Here is a 23051-nt window from a genome sequence, read left to right as displayed (position 1 = left end):
TGAGTATCAGAAAAAAACATTAAGATGTCACGATATCAAAATTTTCAACATCTAAATGGAACAATCAAAAAGACTTGCCAATGTTAAATTGTAATTCACCTTCTATTAAAAATACAGCTCCTGATTTTTATATAAAGTATCGTTAAATCTAGTACTCGAGTCAATTCAATTTTGCTCTTTACCATCGGAAAAAAATAATTGTTTCAACTATAATTTAATGTTCTTTTTGATATTTTGGTGTCCAAGTTTTAATGTTTTTTTCAAACGATGCCACTTAGTTCATTATTTTTGTGAATGACATCAGATCACGCATGCATTGTTTCCACCCTTCATACTATTGCATCATTGTTTAAACACAGTAAGTGGTTTTTTTTTCCTTCTATACAAATCATATAGTGAATGTAAATATTTGATAAATGAGCCGCGCCATGAGAAAACCAACATCGTGCATTTGCGACCCCGCATGGATCCGACCACCTGCGCATCTGCGCAGTCGGGCAGGATCCATTTTGTTTTTGCTTTCAAACCTTTGCAAATTTTGGAAACCGTTTTCAAACAGCATGGATCCTGACAAACGCGTGGGTGCGCAGGCTGGGGCTGGATCCCGCGGTCGCAAACGCACCTTTGGTTTTCTCATGGTGCGGCCATTGAAATGTTTTTGCTGTTTTTACTATTCCCAGACAAAAAGGGAAAAGCAGCAAACAAAAGTTAAATCACAAAAATCGACAAGGGAAAAATTCAAATAGATGAAAAAATTTATGTCAATCTCAGCTTTATCATAACATCTCAGCTGACATTACTTTTGAGGGGTTGCCCGTTTCCAAACCCTTATTTTTAGGGGCGACTAAAAAGTAAGTCTGGGAACTTTGAAAACCCTTTTGCCACTTCAACACATTCTTCTATAAACATTTTTTAGCAACTAAAATGCTAGGGGTATGACAAAAGGTTGATTTCATAACAACCGTCCACCTGAAAACATAAACAATGCTACTGCAATTTCAAGTAAATACAGAGGTATTCAAGATTTAACTGTCTTCTGTGTACTTTTTTAATCCCTAAAAAATGACGAAACTTCGCAAAATTTTCAGAGAAGTAAATCGGGACTCGCATACACCGTCCAGTTTGAAAGGGTACCAATGAAAAAACCAGTGTTTTTTCCCCGTGGAAATGTTCTTTTTTCTCACGGTTTTCTAAAAAATATTTCAGGGAAATTAAGCACCCAAAAGTTAAAGGGAAAAGAGAAGAAGATATGGAAAAACTTATTTGGGAAAATTTCAAAGAATGTCAAAAATAGATTATTTTTAGAACAGTGATAAAAAATTATACCGCAACATTTAAATGTTGGTCATCGAAAAACCCAAAAAACCCATCAACAACCCGAGCTGTTTTATTTCAAGAATTTTTGCAATAACAGTGACTTTAAAGAATCTTATAGCAAACCTATGATAAAGCTAACTTTACAATTACTGGCACATGTTTGAAATGGGAAAAGCAAAATTTCACAAAACGAAGTTTTTTTTTAAATTTTTTTCATTTATTTTAGACCTTGCCCCAATTTTAAAATCCTTACTACACACAAGCCTGACTTATAAAAACAGAGGGGAATTTCATGAATGAAAAAATCATACTGAAGAACAAAACTACCACACTTGATCCCTGTAGCAAAATTTAATTTTTTTCTGAAAAATACTCAATATTGAGCAAGCACTGCAATTTTCAAATTTTTGACTACCGGAATTCAAGGGCCTACTGTGGAAATACTAAACCCGACGGGTATTACAAACATGACACACTTCTGTACAAGTTGTTGAGATCAAACAAAAAATATTCTAGTCAATAATCAACAGTAAATTTTTAAAATTTTTATAAGCATTGGCAACATATAAAATTTTAAAAATCATTTTCCGTTGGTTATCAAGCTTGCTAGAAGATCCCCCCAACTTCTTACAAAATTAAAATGTTTGGAAAATTTAGCAGACCTTGAAATTTTTCAATTTTTTTGGGAAATTTAAGAGCCCTAATCAGAGTGACTGAGACCGGCTTTTCTTTAAAAAAACGGCCAAAACGTAGCCAGAACATTCGACCAAAAATGATGATATAAGATAAACTCTCAAACCCAATTGAGCGCATTTGTCAAATTTTAGTAAATTTGAGGCCATTACTCTAAAGCCATGGTGACAATCCGGGGTTATGAAAATTTGGCAGAGTTATGCCTGATAACATCTTTTCCAAGTTTGGTAACTTGAATTTTCCCTGTCGATTTCGTTAAAAATGATGAATGGGGTTTAAAGACAGGTCAGCCTACAAGGGGATTTAGCGATTCGTCGCTTTAAAGCGGCCACTTCGCCCAATTACGCCCCCGGCGAAAACCCAAAAAGCCCTTTTTTTACGAGTTATTTCTTTTTACTTAAATTGCAAACTTATGCATATTCTGATTTAAAATTTTCGTAAATCCATAGTCAACCCCGCCTACTCGCCTGTCAAAAATTTAGCCAATCTAGCGTTCCTAAAAAAGCTCAATCTAATATTTAACCGCCGCCATTTTTAAAATTTCAATCGGCCCTGAAAAACCATAAAAATTTAAAGAGAGCTGATTTTTGCAACAATTTAATTATTCTTTTATTTTATTAAAATTCTTCAAAAATTATTTCCCAAATTTCAAAAAATTTCGGTCAATTTTTTTGTAAATGAACGGCCGGGGACTGGGATTAAAAATGATTTCGGGGGACGTCGAACTGCCGTACAAAAAATTGAAAAAGACGCCATTAACTACGGTTTGGATTATTTTCGAAAAAAAAAAATAAAAAAAAAATTAAATTATAAATCTGAAAAGTTTTGCAAAAATCGGCATTTTAAAAATAAGAAAACGAAACTTTAAGAAAATTTTCACGCCCTTTTGTCGGCCCTTAAAAATTTAAAGAATTTTCGGGCATGAAATTTTGGGTAAAATTTAAAAAGGGGACTTTTTCATAGCAATTTTTTACTTTTATTTAGAATTCATGAAAAAAATAATGCAAGAATCAATTTTTTAAATAAATTAAAAGTTTATAAATTACAACAGACCCCAGAAAGGGAAAAAATAGGGAAAAAACGAATGCTCCGAGCTTCTCCTTAAATTTCTAAAATCTCCCTAAAATTTTTTTTTGGGGGGAATCACTTTTTCCCCAAAAAATTTTTACCAGGGGTGATCCCTGATAATGAAAAAAAAATTAGATACAGTATTTGAATTTGTTTATGTTTGATGTTACATTCTAATATGCTTGTTTCTGTTAAAACATGCTTACGCTAAAATGACGTCACGTTAACGTGCGATGACGTTAATGTTTTTGTTAAGACCAAGAAAGAGCGCTATTCTATTCTGCAATGTATAACCTCTTTCCGTGTATTAATAACGTTAAAACACGGTTTTTCTATACATTATTTCATAATTAAACTCATTAACAAGAATATGACATTGTTCTAAAACTATCAGTAACTTTAAACATATTCACAAAAAATTGACTGTTGCATTAGAAAAAGTAAATGTAGATCTAAAGGTGACAAAAAATTTTGATCTTCCCTATAATTTGTTAATCTACCTATAGATTTATACTGAAAACTCGATAATTTGATTTTGTTATCAAATAATTATGGCCGATATCTAATGATCACGGTCATACAATTGAAAGTGATCTTACCTCTATATTTATGTACAATATTTACTAAAATGGTAAAAAAAAATAGTAAAATATAAACAAAGTTCACATATTATTGCAACTTATTTCTCAAAAATATGAAACATATACGTGTATGACAATTTGTTTTATATGAGGCCTACTGTACTGGCGCTAGTCACTACCAGATCTGGGAAGGAATATGAAAAACAACTTCCCTATGCAAAGTCACCAAGTCCAAAAATGGACATGCAAAAACAATGTTACAGCTTGGACCGCTCTTCATTATCACGATCCACTGTGGAGGTCTGATAAAATACCTACCTTGATTTAACAGTTATACATTTTGCACCAGAGTCTTTACTGAATAAGGGCCATATTGGTTCATAATATAGAACACTACCTCATATCTTCCAAGTGCCCTGTTGGTTTGTTGGGCAGCCACTTCCTCAGACAGGGCCCATAACTGTTGCAATGTTGATGATAATGCTTCAAGATTGGTAACACCCTGCAAATACACATATTGTTATCATTTTTTACAGAAGACATATCAGTAATTGAATAAAGTTTGAAAACTACAGCTATTACTTTCTATGTTAAATTCATTAAAATGAAAAGAAAGTAGACAGATAGACCATCCATAACAAAATACACTCCAGGTTTTAAAAAAATGCATAAAAAAGATTTGATAAACCGGTAAATCTGGATACAAGTCCGATTAAAAATGTACTGTTCTAAGAGGGATACCTGAATGAACATGTATCAGTTTTCTAATAAAACAGAACTCGGGCCTCAAAATGAACAGATTTTTGGGTCCAAAACTGGAGAAAGAATTTAATTGTTACAATGGACTTAGTTTCAACTTGGGTCGTGTATCACTACAGATTACAAATGTAGTCCTAAGAAGTCCACCTGATCAGATTTGTGAAAATCATCTCAAAACAGAAACACTTAAACTTAAGGCACTGCAGACCAAGTTGACTGAGAAACAAGAGCTGTCAGTGGACAGCGCGCTCGACTATTCTCAGTGCTTGATAGTATAATATAAGCTATGAGTATAACTTTAACATTACAATAAGCATATTCTAAGTTGAAAAGGGGCCATAATTCAGTCAAAATGCTTGATAGAGTTGCCTCCTCCTTTTTACAGACTGAGGTCATGATGGTAAACAAGTAAGCAAAATATGAAAGCAATATCTCAATGGACTTTGAAAATATTTGGGGTGGTACGCAAACTTTAACATTTATTCTAAGTCAAAAAGGGGCCATAATTCAGTCAAAATGCTTGATAGAGTTGCCTCCTCCTTGTTACAGATTGGGGTCATGATGGTAAACAAGTATGCAAAATATGAAAGCAATATCTCAATGGACTTTGAAAATATTTGGGGTGGTACGCAAACTTTAACATTTATTCTAAGTGGAAAAGGGGCCATAATTCAGTCAAAATGCTTGCTAGAGTTGCCTCCTCCTTTTTACAGACTGGGGTCATGATGGTAAACAAGTATACAAAATTGAAAGCAATATCTCAATGGACTTTGAAGATATTTGGGGTGGTACGCAAACTTTAACATTTGTGTGACGCTCACGCTCAAGCTAACGCCGACGCCGGGGCGAGTAGGATAGCTCCCCTATTCTTCGAATAGTCGAGCTAAAAAGCATTTGTTTTATTCTTATTTTTTTCACAGTTATCTTTTAACATACAGTTACTTTCAAACCACTGCATCAAAGAAATAGAATGAAACCATTTTGATGTACTTTGATGCTAACATAATTTATGCTTCCTCTGTTTTGTTATTTGCGCTACATTGGTCATGTATACATCCAGTGAAAATTAGTTTTAAATTACCCCATCGAGGTTCCAGTACCTACATTAGAAAACCATTGGCTAATTAATGTCAACACTTCCTGTAGTAATATATAAATTTCAACAGTTTGATAAAACTTTCTACCAGGATAATTCAAAATAATTTATCTTCAAGTTGGTGATTAATCGAATCTGCCTTGTGTGTGACTTGTGCTAATGGAAGTCAAGATGGGATTGCGACTTTGTCCAAAAACAAGGTTTTACAAAGAGTTCGATCTTGGATCTTTCAAACTGAGGATGAAATTACCTTATTACTGCAACACAACAGACTTGCTGTATTTATTTCATTGTTCTGTTCATTAAATATATCTAATAGTATCATTCTTACTATTGTAAAACCACACCATAACAGTTACCTTGTTGTCAAATGTGTTGACAAATGGTTGATTTTAGAAAGAACAGGGTTAAAATATGACAGTTTATAGAATAATCTAATGAACTTTTGCATAACAAAGACTTATAATTTAATCAAACTATAAAAACTAGTAACAAGAGCTGTCCATAAGACAGCGCGCTCCACTATTCAGCGGTTTGACAATAAAATGAATTTATGTCTCAATTTAAAAAAAAATAATTTAAGTATGAAAGGGGCATAATTTGGTAAAAAATACAAATCAGAGTTATGGGGATTGTTACCACACATGCAGATGATGATGATAAAGATACATTTTAAGTTTCAAGTCATCCTTATATTGTACTAAAGTTATATCCAGAAAGCGAACATTGCCAAAAAACTTTAAGTATGAAAGGGGCATAACTCTGTCAAAAATACATTTAGTATTATGGGGATTGTAACCACACATGCAGATGATGATTATAAAGAACTATTTTTAATTTCAAGTCATTATCTTTTAAAGTACCAAAGATATGTCTATAAACGAAGCTTTCAAAAAAAATTTAACATGAAAATAATTCTAAGTATAACAACTGGGTGACCTTGACTTTGGGTATAATGAGCCCAGCGCTTGCACATACTTTGTTTGTATGCTGGACAATGTTTAAGTGAACTTACAGTAAGATATAAGCTATAGTAACAAAGATATGACAGAAAAACAAAGTTAACCTTAAAAATAACCTAAGTATAACACCTTGGTGACCTTGACCTTGGGTATAATGGGCCCAGCCCCTGCACATAATTTGTTTGTATGCTGGACAATGTTTATGTGAAGTTACAGTAAGATATAAGCAATAGTAACAAAGATATGACAGAAAAACAAAGGTTGCCAAAAAACTTATAATGGGCCCAGCCCCTGCACATAATTTGTTTGTATGCTGGACAATGCCGACGCCTACGCCGGGGCGAGTAGAATAGCACCCCTATTCTCCAAATAGTGGAGACAAGCAAAGTGATATAAGATTATCTCTTATTGGTTTCCCATTCCAAGAATTCTTTCTCACCGATACAGCAAACACATTATAAGTTCAGAATTCAAAAACTCTGTGTCAATGATGTATATACAATATTGTGCTATTTACATATTTTTATTAAAACAAACAATGTTTGGATTAAAATTTGCATAATATGAAAATCTACATAATAAAAAAAATGTTGATTGCTTGAAACATTTATAAATAAAAGAAGTATTTCTAAAAACAATTCAATATTAAATTGGTGGGAAACTAAGAGAAAAAAAAATGTAATGAAATACTTCATCATATTAAAGAGAAGTAATTGTGCCAAGTAATATCAAAATCACTTGATTGATGGTAGAGTTATGAACCAGACAGGCAAAAAGACCTGTTGACTTTTAATCTCCAAGTATGACATTGACCTTTGAGCTTGGGTCCTGTGAGTTACACAAGACATGGCGTCTCATTATGGGGAACATTTGTGCAAAGAAATATTAAAATCCCTGGATGGGTAACAGTCAGTTATGGACTGAACAGGAAAAACAAACCCACTGAACTTTGACCTCTAAGAGTGACCTTGACCTTTGAGCTTGGGATTAGAGTGTTGCACATGACACATCATAGGGAACAAGTATGTAAAGTAATATTAAAATCCCTTGATGGATGGAAGAGTTATTGCCCAGACAGGGAGAAAAACCTAGTGATATTTGATCTTGGAGTGTGTCCTTGACCTTTGAGCTAAGGGTCTGATGTTGTGCAGGACAAGTTGTCTCATTATGCTGAACATTTGTGCCAAATAATATTAAAATCCTTTCATGCATGACAAAGTTATGTACCAGAAAGGAGAAAAAAATCCCTATTGACTTTTGACCAATAAGTGTGACCTTGAACTTGAAGCTAGGGATCCAGGTGTTGAACATGACAAACCATCTGATTATGGGGAAAATTAGTGCCAAGTAATATTAAAACCCTTTGAAGGATGACAGACATGAAACAGACCCCTGTTAATGCCTTGCTAACCTTTACCCTCTAAGTGTAACCTTGACTTTTAGGCTAGGGGTTTGAAAGTTGTGCATGACACATCTTATCATGTGGAATATTTGTGCCATTAAAATCCTTTGATGGATTGTTGAGTTACAGACCAGACAGGAAAAAATCCTCTTGATCTTGACCTCAAAGTGTGACCTTGACCTTTGAGATAGGGGTCTGGGATTTGTGCATGACATGTCGCCTCATTATTGGGAACATTTATGCCAAGTAATATCAAAATCCCTTGATAAATAACAGCGTTATGGACCGGACACAAAATTGCAGATGGACATTCTTACAAATGGACCTTTACTGGGTATTTCTTTTGTTAAAAAGTACCCAACAAACAACAGAAAGTACCTAATAAGCAGTACAGAATGAACAGTATTTACCGTTACCTATTGTCCTCAGATCCCAACAAATATTCTCTCGTTTGCTTGGACAGAATGATGGACGGATGGAAAAGCGCAATCCTATAGTCCCCAAAACTGGTTTCCAACCAGTAGGGGACTAATAATGAATGTTTTGTCAAAAGTGACTTTTCTTTTTTAGTTTATCAACCAATCAATAGTGATTAGCAGTCTATTAATTGTTACCATGTTGCCACAGACACATTTTGCTGATATCATGCTTGTTGACATTCAATCTGTGTATTAATTTTTAGACAGAATTGATTTTTTTCCAAATTAAATGTAGATGTAGAGCGGATTAACTTCTGATAGGCAGATGGGAGGCACCTGTGAAATTTCGGTATTGCATGTATGGATACAGGGTATTCTGAATAAAATACCTCTGTGAGATAATCTTATCCAACACTGCTTATTATAAAGTAACAGAACTAAACCACTTGGTGGGTACACAATTTTTGCCATAAAAACATGTAAATAACAGTAAATGGAACAATGGCAAAACTAGATGTGTGTCCAAAGAACATCGGTGCCCCAAATTAACTTACTGTCACTGTACAGTCATGTTACTTGTTGACAACGCAAAATTAGGCAAACTTTCATATTAACTTTGGGTGGGTAGCCTGAGTCAGGGAAGGAAGGGGTTAAGGATAAAAAATGCAAAACAAGAGCACCGCCTTGCGGGTGCTGACGCTCATCTGATTTTTTTTGTGTAATAGAAATATTGTCCTACCCATGATTTTCTAAGTCTAAAAAGGGCCATCATTCTTGCAAAAAGCAGGATAGAGTTATGTTTCTTGATGTACAGTGTCCACTTATGATGGTGAAAAACTGTTGCAAGTTTTAAAGCAATAGCTTTGATAGTTTATGAGAAAAGTCGACTTAAACATAATACTCAACCAAGAAAATGATTTTCTAAGTCCAAAAGGGGCAATAATTATTGCAAAAAGCAGGATGGAGTTATGTTGCTTGCTATACAGGGTCAGCTTATGATGGTGAACAAGTGTTACAAGTTTCAAAGCAATAGCTTTGATAGTTTAAGAGAAAAAGTTGACCTAAACATAAAACTTAACCAAGAAATCTGATATTTTCTAAGTCCAAAAGGGGCCATAAATCTTGCAAAAAGCAGGATGGAGTTATGTTTCTTGCTGTACAGGGTCAGCTTATGATGGGGAACAAGTGTTGCAAGTTTTAAAGCAATAGCTTTGATAGATTAGGATAAAAGCTGACCTAAACATAAAACTTAACCAAAAAAACTGATTTTCTAAGTCCAAAAGGGGCAATAATTCTTGCAAAAAGCAAGATGGAGTTATGTTTCTTGATGTACAGGGTCTGCTTATGATGGTGAACAAGTATTCCAAGTTTCAAAGCAATAGCTTTGATAGTTTAGGAGAAAAGTTGACCTAAACATAAAACTTAACCAAGAAATCTGATATTTTCTAAGTACAAAAGGGGCCATAAATCTTGCAAAAAGCAAGATGGAGTTATGTTTCTTGCTATACAGGGTCAGCTTATGATGGTGAACAAGTATTCCAAGTTTCAAAGCAATAGCTTTGATAGTTTAGGAGAAAAGCTGACCTAAACATAAAACTTAACCAGGCAACGCCGACGCAGACACGGACGCCGACAACCGTTCAAGTGATGACAATAACTCATCATTTTTTTTTCAAAAAATCAGATAAGCTAATAAATGAGACTGATGGAGTAAAACAATAGGGGTTATATGGAGGGCGGGAGGGTAGGGGTGGTTGTGGAGGTAGCTAGTTTGTATGAACTTTGACTATGTAAAGAGCCTTACTGGTCTGCCAAACAAAACTCTAGGTGCTCATTTTCACATGCTATATAGATTATTCATATATGGTTTCATGACTCTAGGTTAAATACTTTTTGAGATATGTGCAACCAGGGTCACTCAAAATGACATTTTTGAAAGACCCTGGTGGCCGTTTGTGAAATGTCACGTGATCATACACGACAGCTTATATTCTAATTCACGGCCGATTCCGGACCATTCATTTTTGAAAGACCCTGGTGCAACACAAACTTTTGGGCCCTTTATGCATATTTGGAGTAAGGGACATAACTCTGGTCTTACCGAAAGGAATCCCAAACAGTGCCCAAGGTGCACATATGATGAATTACAGTCCTATGATGTTTGATGATTCTAGGTCAAATACTTTTTGAGACAGTCAAATACTTTTTGAGACTTGCCACACACAAAGTTGTACAGATGGACAGGAGAACAATTGGACAAAGGCAAATCTAAGTGCCCACCCCACTCCCCCCCAAATAATATGGGGGAAGGCACAGATACCACACCAATTGAGTTGTGGATAATGAAATCTAACCACTGGTTTGAGATATGTCAAAAAACTTGGTAGGACCTTGTTTTTGAACAAATCTCAATCTCAACTGAGATTTCCTTATCATTCACTTTGTCTCGTAGGTGTGAATACTGTCATAAAGGTGAAAAAAATTATCAATGATACAGCTAAAATTAAAAACTACACCAAACAATTTTATCCTTACCATTCCGAAGGCATCCTGTTGCATAAAAAGGTAACAAAATATTTACTTCTTTGACAAAGTACAATCTGTTAGACCTACCGTAACTTGAACAAAACATCTAAACCGGGATTTTTTTTTTTAAAAAGTCATTTATTTACAAAGGTTTTTATCACTGTATAACCTAAGGGACAAGAAGAAGTTAAACTGAAAATTCTGCAAAAACACATTCAGATACCAGTGCAAGAACATAATAATCAAAAAAAAAAAATACAATTCTGAACAAGAGCACCGCCTTGCGGGTGCTGACGCTCATCTGATTTTTTTTTTGTATAATAGAAAAATTGTCCTACTCATGATTTTCTAAGTCCAAAAAAGGTCATAATTCTTGCAAAAAGCAGGATGGAGTTATGTTTCTTGTTGTACATAGTGAGCTTGTGATGGTGAACAACTGTTGCAAGTTTCAAAGCAATAGCTCGAGTAGTTTAGGAGAAAAGCTGACCTAAACATAAAACTTAACCAATAAATCTGATATTTTCTAAGTCCAAAAGGGGCCATAAGTCTTGCAAAAAGCAGGACAGAGTTATGTTTCTTGCAGTACATGATCAGCTTATGATGGTGAACAAGTGTTCCAAGTTTTAATGCAATAGCTTTAATAGTTTATGAAAAAAGCTGACTTAAACATATTACCCAACCAAGAAAACTGATTTTCTAAGTCCAAAAGGGGCAATAATTCTTGAAAAAAGCAGGATGGAGTTATGTTTCTTGATGTACAGGGTCAGCTTATGATGGTTAACAAGTGTTACAAGTTTCAAAGCAATAGCTTTGATAGTTTAAGAGAAAAAGTTGACCTAAACATAAAACTTAACCAAGAAATCTGATATTTTCTAAGTCCAAAAGGGGCCATAAATCTTGCAAAAAGCAGGACAGAGTTATGTTTCTTGCTGAACAGGGTCAGCTTATGATGGTGAACAAGTGTTGCAAGTTTCAAAGCAATAGCTTTGAAAGTTTAAGAGAAAAAGTTTACCTAAACATAAAACTTAACCAAGAAATCTGATATTTTCTAAGTCCAAAAGGGGCCATAAATCTTGCAAATAGCAAGACAGAGTTATGTTTCTTGCTGTACAGGGTCAGATTATGATGGTGAACAAGTGTTGCAAGTTTTAAAGCAATAGCTTTGACAGTTTAAGAGAAAAAGTTTACCTAAACATAAAACTTAACCAAGAAATCTGATATTTTCTAAGTCCAAAAGGGGCCATAAATCTTGCAAAAAGCAAGACAGAGTTATGTTTCTTGCTGTACAGGGTCAGATTATGATGGTGAACAAGTGTTTCAAGTTTTAAAGCAATAGCTTTGATAGTTTAGGAGAAAAGCTGACCTAAACATAAAACTTAACCAAGAAATCTGATATTTTCTAAGTCCAAAAGGGGCCATAAATCTTGCAAAAAGCAGGATAGAGTTATGTTTCTTGCTGTATAGGGTCAGCTTATGATGGTGAACAAGTGTTGCAAGTTTCAAAGCAATAGCTTTGAAAGTTTAAGAGAAAAAGTTTACCTAAACATAAAACTTAACCAAGAAATCTGATATTTTCTAACTCCAAAAGGGGCCATAAATCTTGCAAAAAGCAAGACAGAGTTATGTTTCTTGATGTACAGGGTCAGATTATGATGGTGAACAAGTGTTGCAAGTTTTAAAGCAATAGCTTTGATAGTTTCGGAGAAAAGCTGACCTAAACATAAAACTTAACCACGAAAACTGATTTTCTAAGTCTAAAAGGGGCAATAAATCTTGCAAAAAGCAAGATGGAGTTATGTTTCTTGATGTACAGGGTCAGCTTAGGATGGTGAACAAGTGTTGCAAGTTTCAAAGCAAAAGCTTTGACAGTTTAGGAGAAAAGTTGACCTAAACATAAAACTTAACCAAGAAATCTGATATTTTCTAAGTACAAAAGGGGCAATAATTCATGAAAAAAGCAGGATGGAGTTATGTTTCTTGATGTACAGGGTCAGCTTATGATGGTTAACAAGTGTTACAAGTTTCAAAGCAATAGCTTTGATAGTTTAAGAGAAAAAGTTGACCTAAACATAAAACTTAACCAAGAAATCTGATATTTTCTAAGTCCAAAAGGGGCCATAAATCTTGCAAAAAGCAGGACAGAGTTATGTTTCTTGCTGTACAGGGTCAGCTTATGATGGTGAACAAGTGTTGCAAGTTTCAAAGCAATAGCTTTGAAAGTTTAAGAGAAGAAGTTTACCTAAACATAAAACTTAACCAAGAAATCTGATATTTTCTAAGTCCAAAAGGGGCCATAAATCTTGCAAAAAGCAAGACAGAGTTATGTTTCTTGCTGTACAGGGTCAGATTATGATGGTGAACAAGTGTTGCAAGTTTTAAAGCAATAGCTTTGACAGTTTAAGAGAAAAAGTTTACCTAAACATAAAACTTAACCAAGAAATCTGATATTTTCTAAGTCCAAAAGGGGCCATAAATCTTGCAAAAAGCAAGACAGAGTTATGTTTCTTGCTGTACAGGGTCAGATTATGATGGTGAACAAGTGTTTCAAGTTTTAAAGCAATAGCTTTGATAGTTTAGGAGAAAAGCTGACCTAAACATAAAACTTAACCAAGAAATCTGATATTTTCTAAGTCCAAAAGGGGCCATAAATCTTGCAAAAAGCAGGACAGAGTTATGTTTCTTGCTGTACAGGGTCAGCTTATGATGGTGAACAAGTGTTGCAAGTTTCAAAGCAATAGCTTTGAAAGTTTAAGAGAAAAAGTTTACCTAAACATAAAACTTAACCAAGAAATCTGATATTTTCTAAGTCCAAAAGGGGCCATAAATCTTGCAAAAAGCAAGACAGAGTTATGTTTCTTGCTGTACAGGGTCAGATTATGATGGTGAACAAGTGTTGCAAGTTTTAAAGCAATAGCTTTGATAGTTTAGGAGAAAAGCTGATCTAAACATAAAACTTAACCATGAAAACTGATTTTCTAAGTCTAAAAGGGGCAATAAATCTTGCAAAAAGCAGGATGGAGTTATGTTTCTTGATGTACAGGGTCAGCTTAGGATGGTGAACAAGTGTTGCAAGTTTCAAAGCAATAGCTTTGACAGTTTAGGAGAAAAGTTGACCTAAACATAAAACTTAACCAAGAAATCTGATATTTTCTAAGTACAAAAGGGGCCATAAATCTTGCAAAAAGCAGGATGGAGTTATGTTTCTTGCTGTACAGGGTCAGCTTATGATGGTGAAGCTATGTTTTTTGATGAATTGGAATAATCTGAACAATCTTGGTAGAGGGTCACACAAGGACCATTTGTGTGAAATTATATCAAAATTAAATTGATTTACAAGGAGATGTTATTTGAAGAATTTTCTATTTTTTAGCTCTGGCGGTCCCTATGTGCAACCAAGCAATCTGTTTGAATGACATTGGAAAAAAGACCACCCATTAGGAACATCCAGGCCAAGTTTCATCAACTTCCACCATATGGTTTCAGAGATGTTGTTTGAAGAAAAGTGTGGACAGATGGACGACGGACGGTATTCAGGTGAGCCAAAAAGGTAAAAATGTTATCAAAAATGAATGGAAGGGTTATGAAACTTAGTTCATATTACTGAAATTATGAAAGTAAAGTATAACTGACTTATGATGCGTATTTACTGAGATACTAACTTGCTGAAAAATCGCAAACAGAATATGTTGAAAAAAAAAATTTCGTCTTAGTACAAATCAGCTAGGATATACTTTCATCAAAATGACAGGAAATAGTTATGGAACCTAAATCATCCAGTTTGTACTATCATGGTGAAGAAGTAATTGTGAAGTCTCATTTAATTGTGACATGTAGTTACTGAATTACTGCAAATTGCTGACAATTGCGAACAGAATATTATATAAAAATAAAGAAGAACAAGAGCTGTCACTAATGGTGACAAATGCATCGCAGCGCCTTGACCTTGGACCTGGTGACCCCAAAGTCAATAGGGGTCGTGTACTCAATAAGTACTATCAGCATGTCAAGTTTGAAGGTCCTGGGTGCAGTGGTTCGCGAGTAAAGTGCCTTCATGCAAAAAGTTAACATTGGCCCCTGTGACCTTGACCTTTGACCTGGTGACCCCAAAGTCAGTAGGGGTTGTGTACTCAATAAGTACTATCAGCATGTGAAGTTTGAAGGTCCTGGGTGCAGTGGTTCTCGAGTAAAGTGCCTTCATGCAAAAAGTTAACATTGGTCCCTGTGACCTTGACCTTTGACCTGGTGACCCCAAAGTCAAGAGGGGTCTAGTACTCAATAAGTACTATCAGCATGTGAAGTTTGAAGGTCCTGGGTGCAGTGGTTCTCGAGTAAAGTGCCTTCATGCAAAAAGTTAACATTGGTCCCTGTGACCTTGACCTTTGACCTGGTGACCCCAAAGTCAGTAGGGGTTGTGTACTCAATAAGTACTATCAGCATGTGAAGTTTGAAGGTCCTGGGTGCAGTGGTTCGTGAGTGAAGTGCCTTCATGCAAAAAGTTAACGTTGTGACAAACAAACGAACTAACGAATGGATGGACAGTTGAAAACTAATATGCCTCCCTTCGGGGGCATAAAAATATGGCTTACAGTACAAAAGTAACACAATTTTATCAATGGAAGTAAGAGTAAATATTATCAATGGAAGTAAGAGTAAATATGGGACCTATGTCATTCAGTTGGAATTACCATGGCAAGGAAGTGTCATGAGGAAGGTATGTATGAAGTTTTATCAGTTGTGATGAGTAATAATTCAGGGACATGAGCTTGCTAAGAACTGTTATCAAGGTTTGTACACACAGAGCCAACATCGACGGGCATCACATTACAGCCCTGGTGACTTTTGTCATGGCAAGCTAAAAATGCATAATATGCAAATTCATAATATTCATAATACAGTCAAACTTTGTTAACACAAACTCGGATAATTGGACAAATTTTGTACAGCACCCTTCTCTCGAACTCGTCGTCAGGTCCCGGAAAAATCCCTGTATAATGAATTTTGTTCAATAACCCAAACAACCGATCACTTGAACAAATTTTGCTGGTCCCGTCGAGTTCGAATTAACAAAGTTTGACATATAAAGGTAAAATACATCAATATTGTTTTACATCAGACTATAACACACAATCTGTACATATAGAACTGTGTTAAATTTCGACATATACAGTCATAGTTAGTTAATGGTGCACTGTTTTAACTAAATTGTCTAACCATATATCAACAAATAGCACTAGTACTATTAACAAAACAATATATCATTTATTTACATATGCATATAAAAAGTGCAGACAGTATTGCATATTAAGAGATATATGAACAAGCAATGAATAAACAGTGTTTACTTTACTTTATTAACTATTATTGCACTAATTAAAGTCTATGTTGGCCTTGCAAACTCTCAAAACCTGTGGGGATATCCAAACTGCTTCAAAAAAACAAGGAAGATAACTCAGGGTGGTCAGTAAGACATGGGAGCTGTGGGATACTATTCATATTTGAACATCTACCATGAAATCATTTAATTTTGTGGGGATGGCAAACTGCAAGTTTCTGGAGACAGATTTCAATTTTCAAACAAAAATACAATAGCCGCGTCATGAGAAAACCAACATAGTGGGTTTGCGACCAGCATGGATCCAGACCAGCCTGCGCATCCGCGCAGTCTGGTCAGGATCCATGATGTTCGCTTTTAAAGCCTATTGGAATTGGAGAAACTGTTAGCAAACAGCATGGATCCTGACCAGACTGCATGGATGCACAGGCTGGTCTGGATCCATGCTGGTCGCAAACCCACTATGTTGGTTTTCTCATGGCATGGCTCATATGGCAATTTTACTTGTTTGTTGGGACTCATGGATTGATACAACTGTTAAATCCACCAAAATCAGTCCCCTGGAAATATTAATGAACTTACAGTATTTTTAGGAAAACTGCTTAAACATTTAAAATAAAAAAGTAAAAACTCTTCATTTCTAACAGTCTATTTCAACATTTATTGACCCCTCTTGATGTCTGTGCAATAAAATATTAATGTGCCAGTCTAACATTTTTCTACTTGAATCCCTTGATTAACCTTTAGACTGCTGTTGGCAAGTGATTTTGCCTTTGCGACCACTACAGACCAAGATCAGCTGGCTGATCATGGTCTGCACTGTTTGCTATTCAGTCAGTAACCCCTTCAAATAATAAATGGTTCTGCCCAAATTGAATGATGGACCAGTCCATTTTAGAAATTTTCTTAGTCTTACTATGGGTCATCACATACTAATTATGAAAACCAGGTTACAACTATTTAATCTTTATATGATACATGAAGCAAGTGGTTTAAGAACACAAAAACCGCTGGATCCCAACACACAGTCAACCCAAGACCTTGCATCAATGCTCCAAAAGCTATTATGCTGTTACACCCTTTGTTAGTACCAAAGCATATATTGCATATAAATTTTATACAGCTGATAATAGTCAGTCAAACCATACAATAACAAGGAGCTGCGTTCAATAAACGCTTGATGCCCCCGGTGGCATCCTTGTCGATACAAAGCAACCTAAGTCCAAAATGAGGTCAAGGTCAAACTGAGGTCAGGTGATGTTTGAAGATGAGGGATGGTCACAGGTTACATCTGCATTAGTATCAAGTCATTCTAGTAAGGGGTATTGATGCTAGACGAAACGGTCCCATTTGGTTAACCTCGTACGGACAGACGAACGAACAGACGGACGAAGGAACGAACGAATGGACGGACGGACGGACGAACGAACGAACGAACGGACAGGACAATCACTATATGCCTCCCGCATCAGTAGATGCCGGGGGCATAAAAACAGAATTAAACTATTATACTATTATTAGAAATAGTGTTTAAGGTTTCATGTGTGTATGTGATGGAAACTGTTTAAGTTCTTAAATACAGGTCAAAAATTTAGACCTGTAAGGCAATTTTCAAAATCTGTGTAGTAATTTCATCATCTAGGTTTCAATGAATGTAACACTTAGTCTTGTAAACCTAAACTTTGCTGCTCAAAATGTTTATTTACATATAGTGAGCCACTTAATTCATTTACTGGAACATGCATACATGTACAAATACTGAAATCCCTGAACTCAACTACCTTAACTAAAAGCAATAAAATTAATTGTAATATGCTTAAGTTTCCTTTATGATATATAAGATGCTTAGTGAAAATACCTTAATTATATATCCATATGCACACACACTATGAAATCTAAACTGAACTAATATCTCTATTTAAAACAGCCACTGACCCAAAATCAGCTAATCAACTGGAGACTGTTTTTCATGAAAAACGTATGTCTCCCGCTACTTACCAAGTAGAAATTGTGAAATGTTAAAATTAAAGGCAGTAACTCCAGGGAAAATCACTGAACCAGAACATGACAATGATATGCATAATAAGACTTGGCACTGATCACTCCTGAAAGGTTTAGTGCAAATCTGCCCTATTATATAAGAGAAGTGGCCAAAAATCATAAAATCTGATGAATCAATTGCCATAACTCTGCTGAAAATAACAACTGAAACATACTGACAATATGCACAACTAAGCTTGGCAACGATCACTTTAGTGAAGTTTGGTGTGATTCCTCCTGGTGGTATTAAGACAGAAAAGGTAAAAGATGGCAAATCAAGGGCCATAACTCCACTGAAAATCACTGAACCAAAACATGCAAACATATGCAAGTGAGGCTTTGCACTCATCACTCCTTTATGGTTTGGTGGAAATCCGCCCTATTATATGGGAGAATTAAGTGGCCAAAACATCACAAAATTTGATGAATCAAGGACCATAACTAAGTTAATATCATCGACCCGGAAAATGCTGATGATATGCACAACTAGGCTAGGAAATGATCACTCTTTGGAAGTTTTGTGTAAATCCGACGAGTGGTGTAAGACGAGTTATGTGGACACACTTTGTGATAGACAGACGGACAGCACTAAATCAATATGTCTCCCCACTATGTGTGGGAGACATGAATGATTATTATGGTATATCTACAAACAATGCTAAAACAACAGTTAGATATGATGCTGGTGTTAATTGGATCTTACCATTACATCAGGGTCCTTTTTGATAACTGGCGGTGGACACCAGTCCTCCTCTGTGTGCTGGTTGTCATGGCAACAAACAGTTAATTATTTGATAAATGTACCAAAACCTCAATAAACATTTAATAATAAAAAGACTACATTGTAAAAAAGGATGAAGGATCAAGAACATCTAGGTGTGTTATTGTGAAATAAAACACTCAAAAGTGTAATTATATCAAAATCAATTTACACAGTCATAAACATTCTTTGAAAAGATTTCTTATTAAAGAAGTCTAATCAATTGAAAAGTATCTAGCAAGAGAATTAAAGTTTTATAAGTGAATAGAAATAATTTTTCTTAGCAAAAACAGGTATGAAGAAACCATTTTCCCAGAACAAAAATTGGGTAGTAGCATGCATTAGGTCTACGCAAGGAGTGGATAGAAAAACAAAACTTACCTCTACTTTTTTCTTTCCTGATTTATTTGGGGTGTCTGTGAGCCAGGCTGGGAGAGGGTTTGGCCGACCAGACTGTAAATGTAGATAAAAATCATTTGAGCTGCGCCATGAGAAAACCAACATAGTGCGTTTGTGACCAGCATGGATCCAGACCAGCCTGCGCATCCATACTGTTCGCTTTCAAAGCCTATTGCAATGAGAGAAACCATTAGCGAACAGCATGGATCCTGACCAGACTGCGCGGATGCGCAGGCTAGTCTGGATCCATGCTAGTCGCAAACGCACTATGAACGTTGGTTTTCTCATGGCATGGATCATTTGGAGTTTTACTAAAGCATCTATATTAAGAGGACAAGAATTGAACATTCATGTTCACCTTGCAGTCATAAGTAAAGAGCAGCTTAATTATAAACTTCAAGAAACTGTAGGTTACTTTACAATAATACTATATGAAAAATTTGATTAACATACTACTTTTTCATATCTCTACCCTATACTTCTTCATTGAATGGAAGTGGTAACTGATAAAATACCTGGGTAAATGTTTGATAAAATCCATCCATGAATAGCAAAGTTACAGTCCAGACGTGAAATCCAGATGGACATCAATAAAGGGAGATTATTCAAAAAGTAAAATTGGCAGATTATTATGGTCTATGTATATTGCACTTTCTCTAAATGCCGTCTTATCTTTGTGTGCAATTTGCATAAATTTCTTACAGTAGTTTGAGAGCAATACCCTGGACAAGAATATTCAGTAAAGGGAAATAACTTGACAAGAGGGCCATGACGGCCTTAGAACGCTCACCTGAGTTTCACCACTTGCTTCAACAGTTCTGGGAGATGGTTATGCCAGGAAAATGTCTGTAAAATTGTTTTGAAACAGTGGCAGCGTTTTCTGACAAAGTTTCTTCTAAATAAATATAGGCCTATGTGTGTGTGTTTGGGGGATGGGGTAATGGTGGTATAAGAAGTTCTGGGAATAATGACATATGATACTAAGTAACAATATCATACAAGACGGTTCCCACTACAGACATATAAGGAAAAGTGACCACATCCCCTGGTGGCCATGTTTTATAATGAAACCAAAATAATTTATCTTCATAAAAGGTCACCCAAAAACATTTGTGTAAAATCAATTTAAACTTTGGGCCAGCAAAAAAAGTTTCCACTATATACAAATAGGGAAAAGTGTTTATTTATTTATTTATTTATTTGGGTTTTACGGCACACCAACACGGAAAAGTGACAAATCTCCCTGATGGTCATGTTTTTTGGCGGATCAGAATAATTTGACTAATCATGGTAGAAGGTCACACTAGGGACCATTAAGTGTGTAAAATTATTTTAAAATCAGGCAAAAAGATTTTTTAAGTTTCAACTAAAAACTTATATCAAAAAGTGACCAAGCCTCCTGTTAGCCATATTTTTTGACAAATGTATAATTAGAAAACTTCTGTTGGAGGGTCACACAAGGACCATTTGTGTGAAATTATTTTAAAATCAGGTCAGGAGTTTTGTACAAGAAGATTTTTAAAGTTTCAACTATATACACATAAGGAAATGTGTCCAAGCCCCCTGGCGGCCATGTTTTTTTTGACATACCGGAATAGTCTGAAAACTGTTGGTAGAGGGCTACACAAGGACCATTTTTGTGTGTGAAATTATTTTAAAATCTGGCCAGCAATTTCATACAAGAAGATTTTTAAAGTTTCCACTACATACATATAGGGAAAAATGACCACGCACCTGGTGGCCCTTTTTTATTTTTACAAATTGGAGCAATTTGAACAATCTTGGTAGCATGTCAAAGAAGGCCCATTTGTATGAAATCATTTCAAGATCAGACTTGCATTTTTTAGGAGGAGATGTTATTTGAAATTTTTCTACTTTTAGCTTTGGCAGCCCCTATGTGCAAACAAGTGGAACAGTTTTAACAACTTTGAAAAAAGACCAACCTAAGAACATCCAGGCCAGATTTCATCAATATAAACCACATTATTGATTTGAGAAAAGTGTGGAGGGACAGATGGACCACAGGTGGATGGATGGATGGACAACAGATGGTGAGTGATTACAATGGCTCATCCCGAGCATTTTGTGCTCAGGTCAGCTAAAAAGTAAGAGGGACTGATTTAGGTTCTTGTATGTATGTTATGCATCGTCATGTCATGCTGATCATCGTTGCAAAAATTTTGGAAATCCATCCATGAATGACAATGTTACATATTGCATATTCATAAAAGGGCATTACATGTATATGAAAAGGTTACATTGCATGCCCTGGAATGTGTGGATAAAAACAACGTTACTATCACATGTGGAACCTTTACCAGAAAAGTTACTTTGAATCTGATAATGCTTTTGAGAAACTGCAGAACATTTTTTTTAAATTCTTACAAACTTTGAAGGTCAAACAAAAAAGAGCTGTCTAATGATGGTGTGTTTGACCATTTCAAGCCCATCCACTAAATACTAGCTTACACACAAAAGCTTTATCAAAAGTTTGTAACTTGTAAAAGGAGCATTTTTTTAATTCAGAGTTACAAAACATGCCAAGTGAGGTTAGCTATGATGCCAAAAATGTGTGAAGAATCTGAAATCATTTGGTTGAGTATTTCCAGAGAAACATGTTTACATGTAAAACTATCACAAAATTTCTATGTAAAAAAGTGGCATAATTTAAAAGTTGAAATAAGTGCTTAACTTTGTGAACAACAGTGCCAGACTGTCACAAAATATGCCCGTCATCAAACTTGGCCTAATTCAAGGGGCATAATCCAAGAGTGCCTGGGGCAAGATATTATACCTAAAAATATTGTCAGCTAGTTTGGTGAAGATCAGATGAAAACTGTTCGACTTAAAGCACGGACATGGCGGAATTCGCTTGTTTTTTTTAGTAATTCAAGGGGCATAATCTGTTTGAAGTAGGGAGCGGACATGCTTTGGACGCCATCCGCCGCCACCACCAGTGTTCACCTAATACTCCCCGCTCTCTCAGAGACAGGCGTATAAAAAGCAAAACGGAGTTATTGGTCATTTGCAATGTCATATGATCACAGTGAACAAGTTTGTGATCCTATACATTCTGTGATCACAAAGACAGCAGCTTATGCACAAAACTTAACAAAATCAGGATGTTAAAGCCAGTGAATGGGGGAGAGTAATAGCTCTGCCTATTCCTGGCAGAGTCAATCAAATAATTCTTTAAGTTGATTGATATTTAAATCTAACACTGTCTCTAACAGTTTTAGCATGGGATACAAAAGCCAAAAAGGAAACTTTACTTACCTCTGAAGACCTGTAAATCTTTAAATCTTCTATTTTAAATTCTTTCCATACAGATGAAGGCTGTTGCAGAATAATCCTTAAGGCTGATACATTGACTAGTTCAAACTGCATCTGAAACATTATATATACAATGTACACAAAAAAATAAGTCTTTAGAAGTAGATTCTACAGAAAAACAAGCAAATTCGGTGAATTGGTATCCCCCGCCGAAAGGGTTTGTGGTGAGGAATGGCAGAAGAATATATCCAGCAAAATGTTAAGGATGTTACTAAGAAGCAAATAATTTCATTAGTCAAAATCAATTTAACAGAAAACAAATGTTTTAAGAGTACATAATAAATGTATGTGACGTTGGACTAATGAAATTATTTTGAATGGAATATGTTAAGTGTAATAAGCTTAGCTTTTAGAATTGAATGGA

The 23051-nt window shown here is 35.3% G+C and overlaps 1 protein-coding gene across 4 annotated transcripts in view; it reads right to left on the bottom strand.

Moving 5' to 3' along the window:
* Positions 1-890: 890 nt before the first annotated feature.
* Positions 891-23051, bottom strand: part of LOC123530426 (nicolin-1-like) — a 38099-nt gene continuing 15938 nt past the window's right edge. For 2 of the 4 annotated variants that reach the window (XM_053521546.1, XM_053521549.1), the window contains 5 exons: positions 22631-22741; positions 19337-19408; positions 18899-18955; positions 4057-4161; positions 891-969 (listed from right to left, as the gene is read on the bottom strand). In XM_053521546.1, the coding sequence (XP_053377521.1) occupies positions 928-969; positions 4057-4161; positions 18899-18955; positions 19337-19408; positions 22631-22741 (387 nt within the window). In that variant the 3' untranslated portion in view covers positions 891-927. Of the gene's footprint in view, positions 970-4056; positions 4162-10832; positions 10848-18898; positions 18956-19336; positions 19409-22630; positions 22742-23051 lie in introns of all 4 variants that reach the window. The other 2 variants (XM_053521547.1, XM_053521548.1) reach the window with 2 other exon arrangements.

Source organism: Mercenaria mercenaria, chromosome 13, assembly GCF_021730395.1.
Source record: "Mercenaria mercenaria strain notata chromosome 13, MADL_Memer_1, whole genome shotgun sequence".
Taxonomy (NCBI): Eukaryota; Metazoa; Mollusca; class Bivalvia; order Venerida; family Veneridae; genus Mercenaria; species Mercenaria mercenaria.
This window is presented reverse-complemented; position numbering and strand designations above follow the sequence as displayed.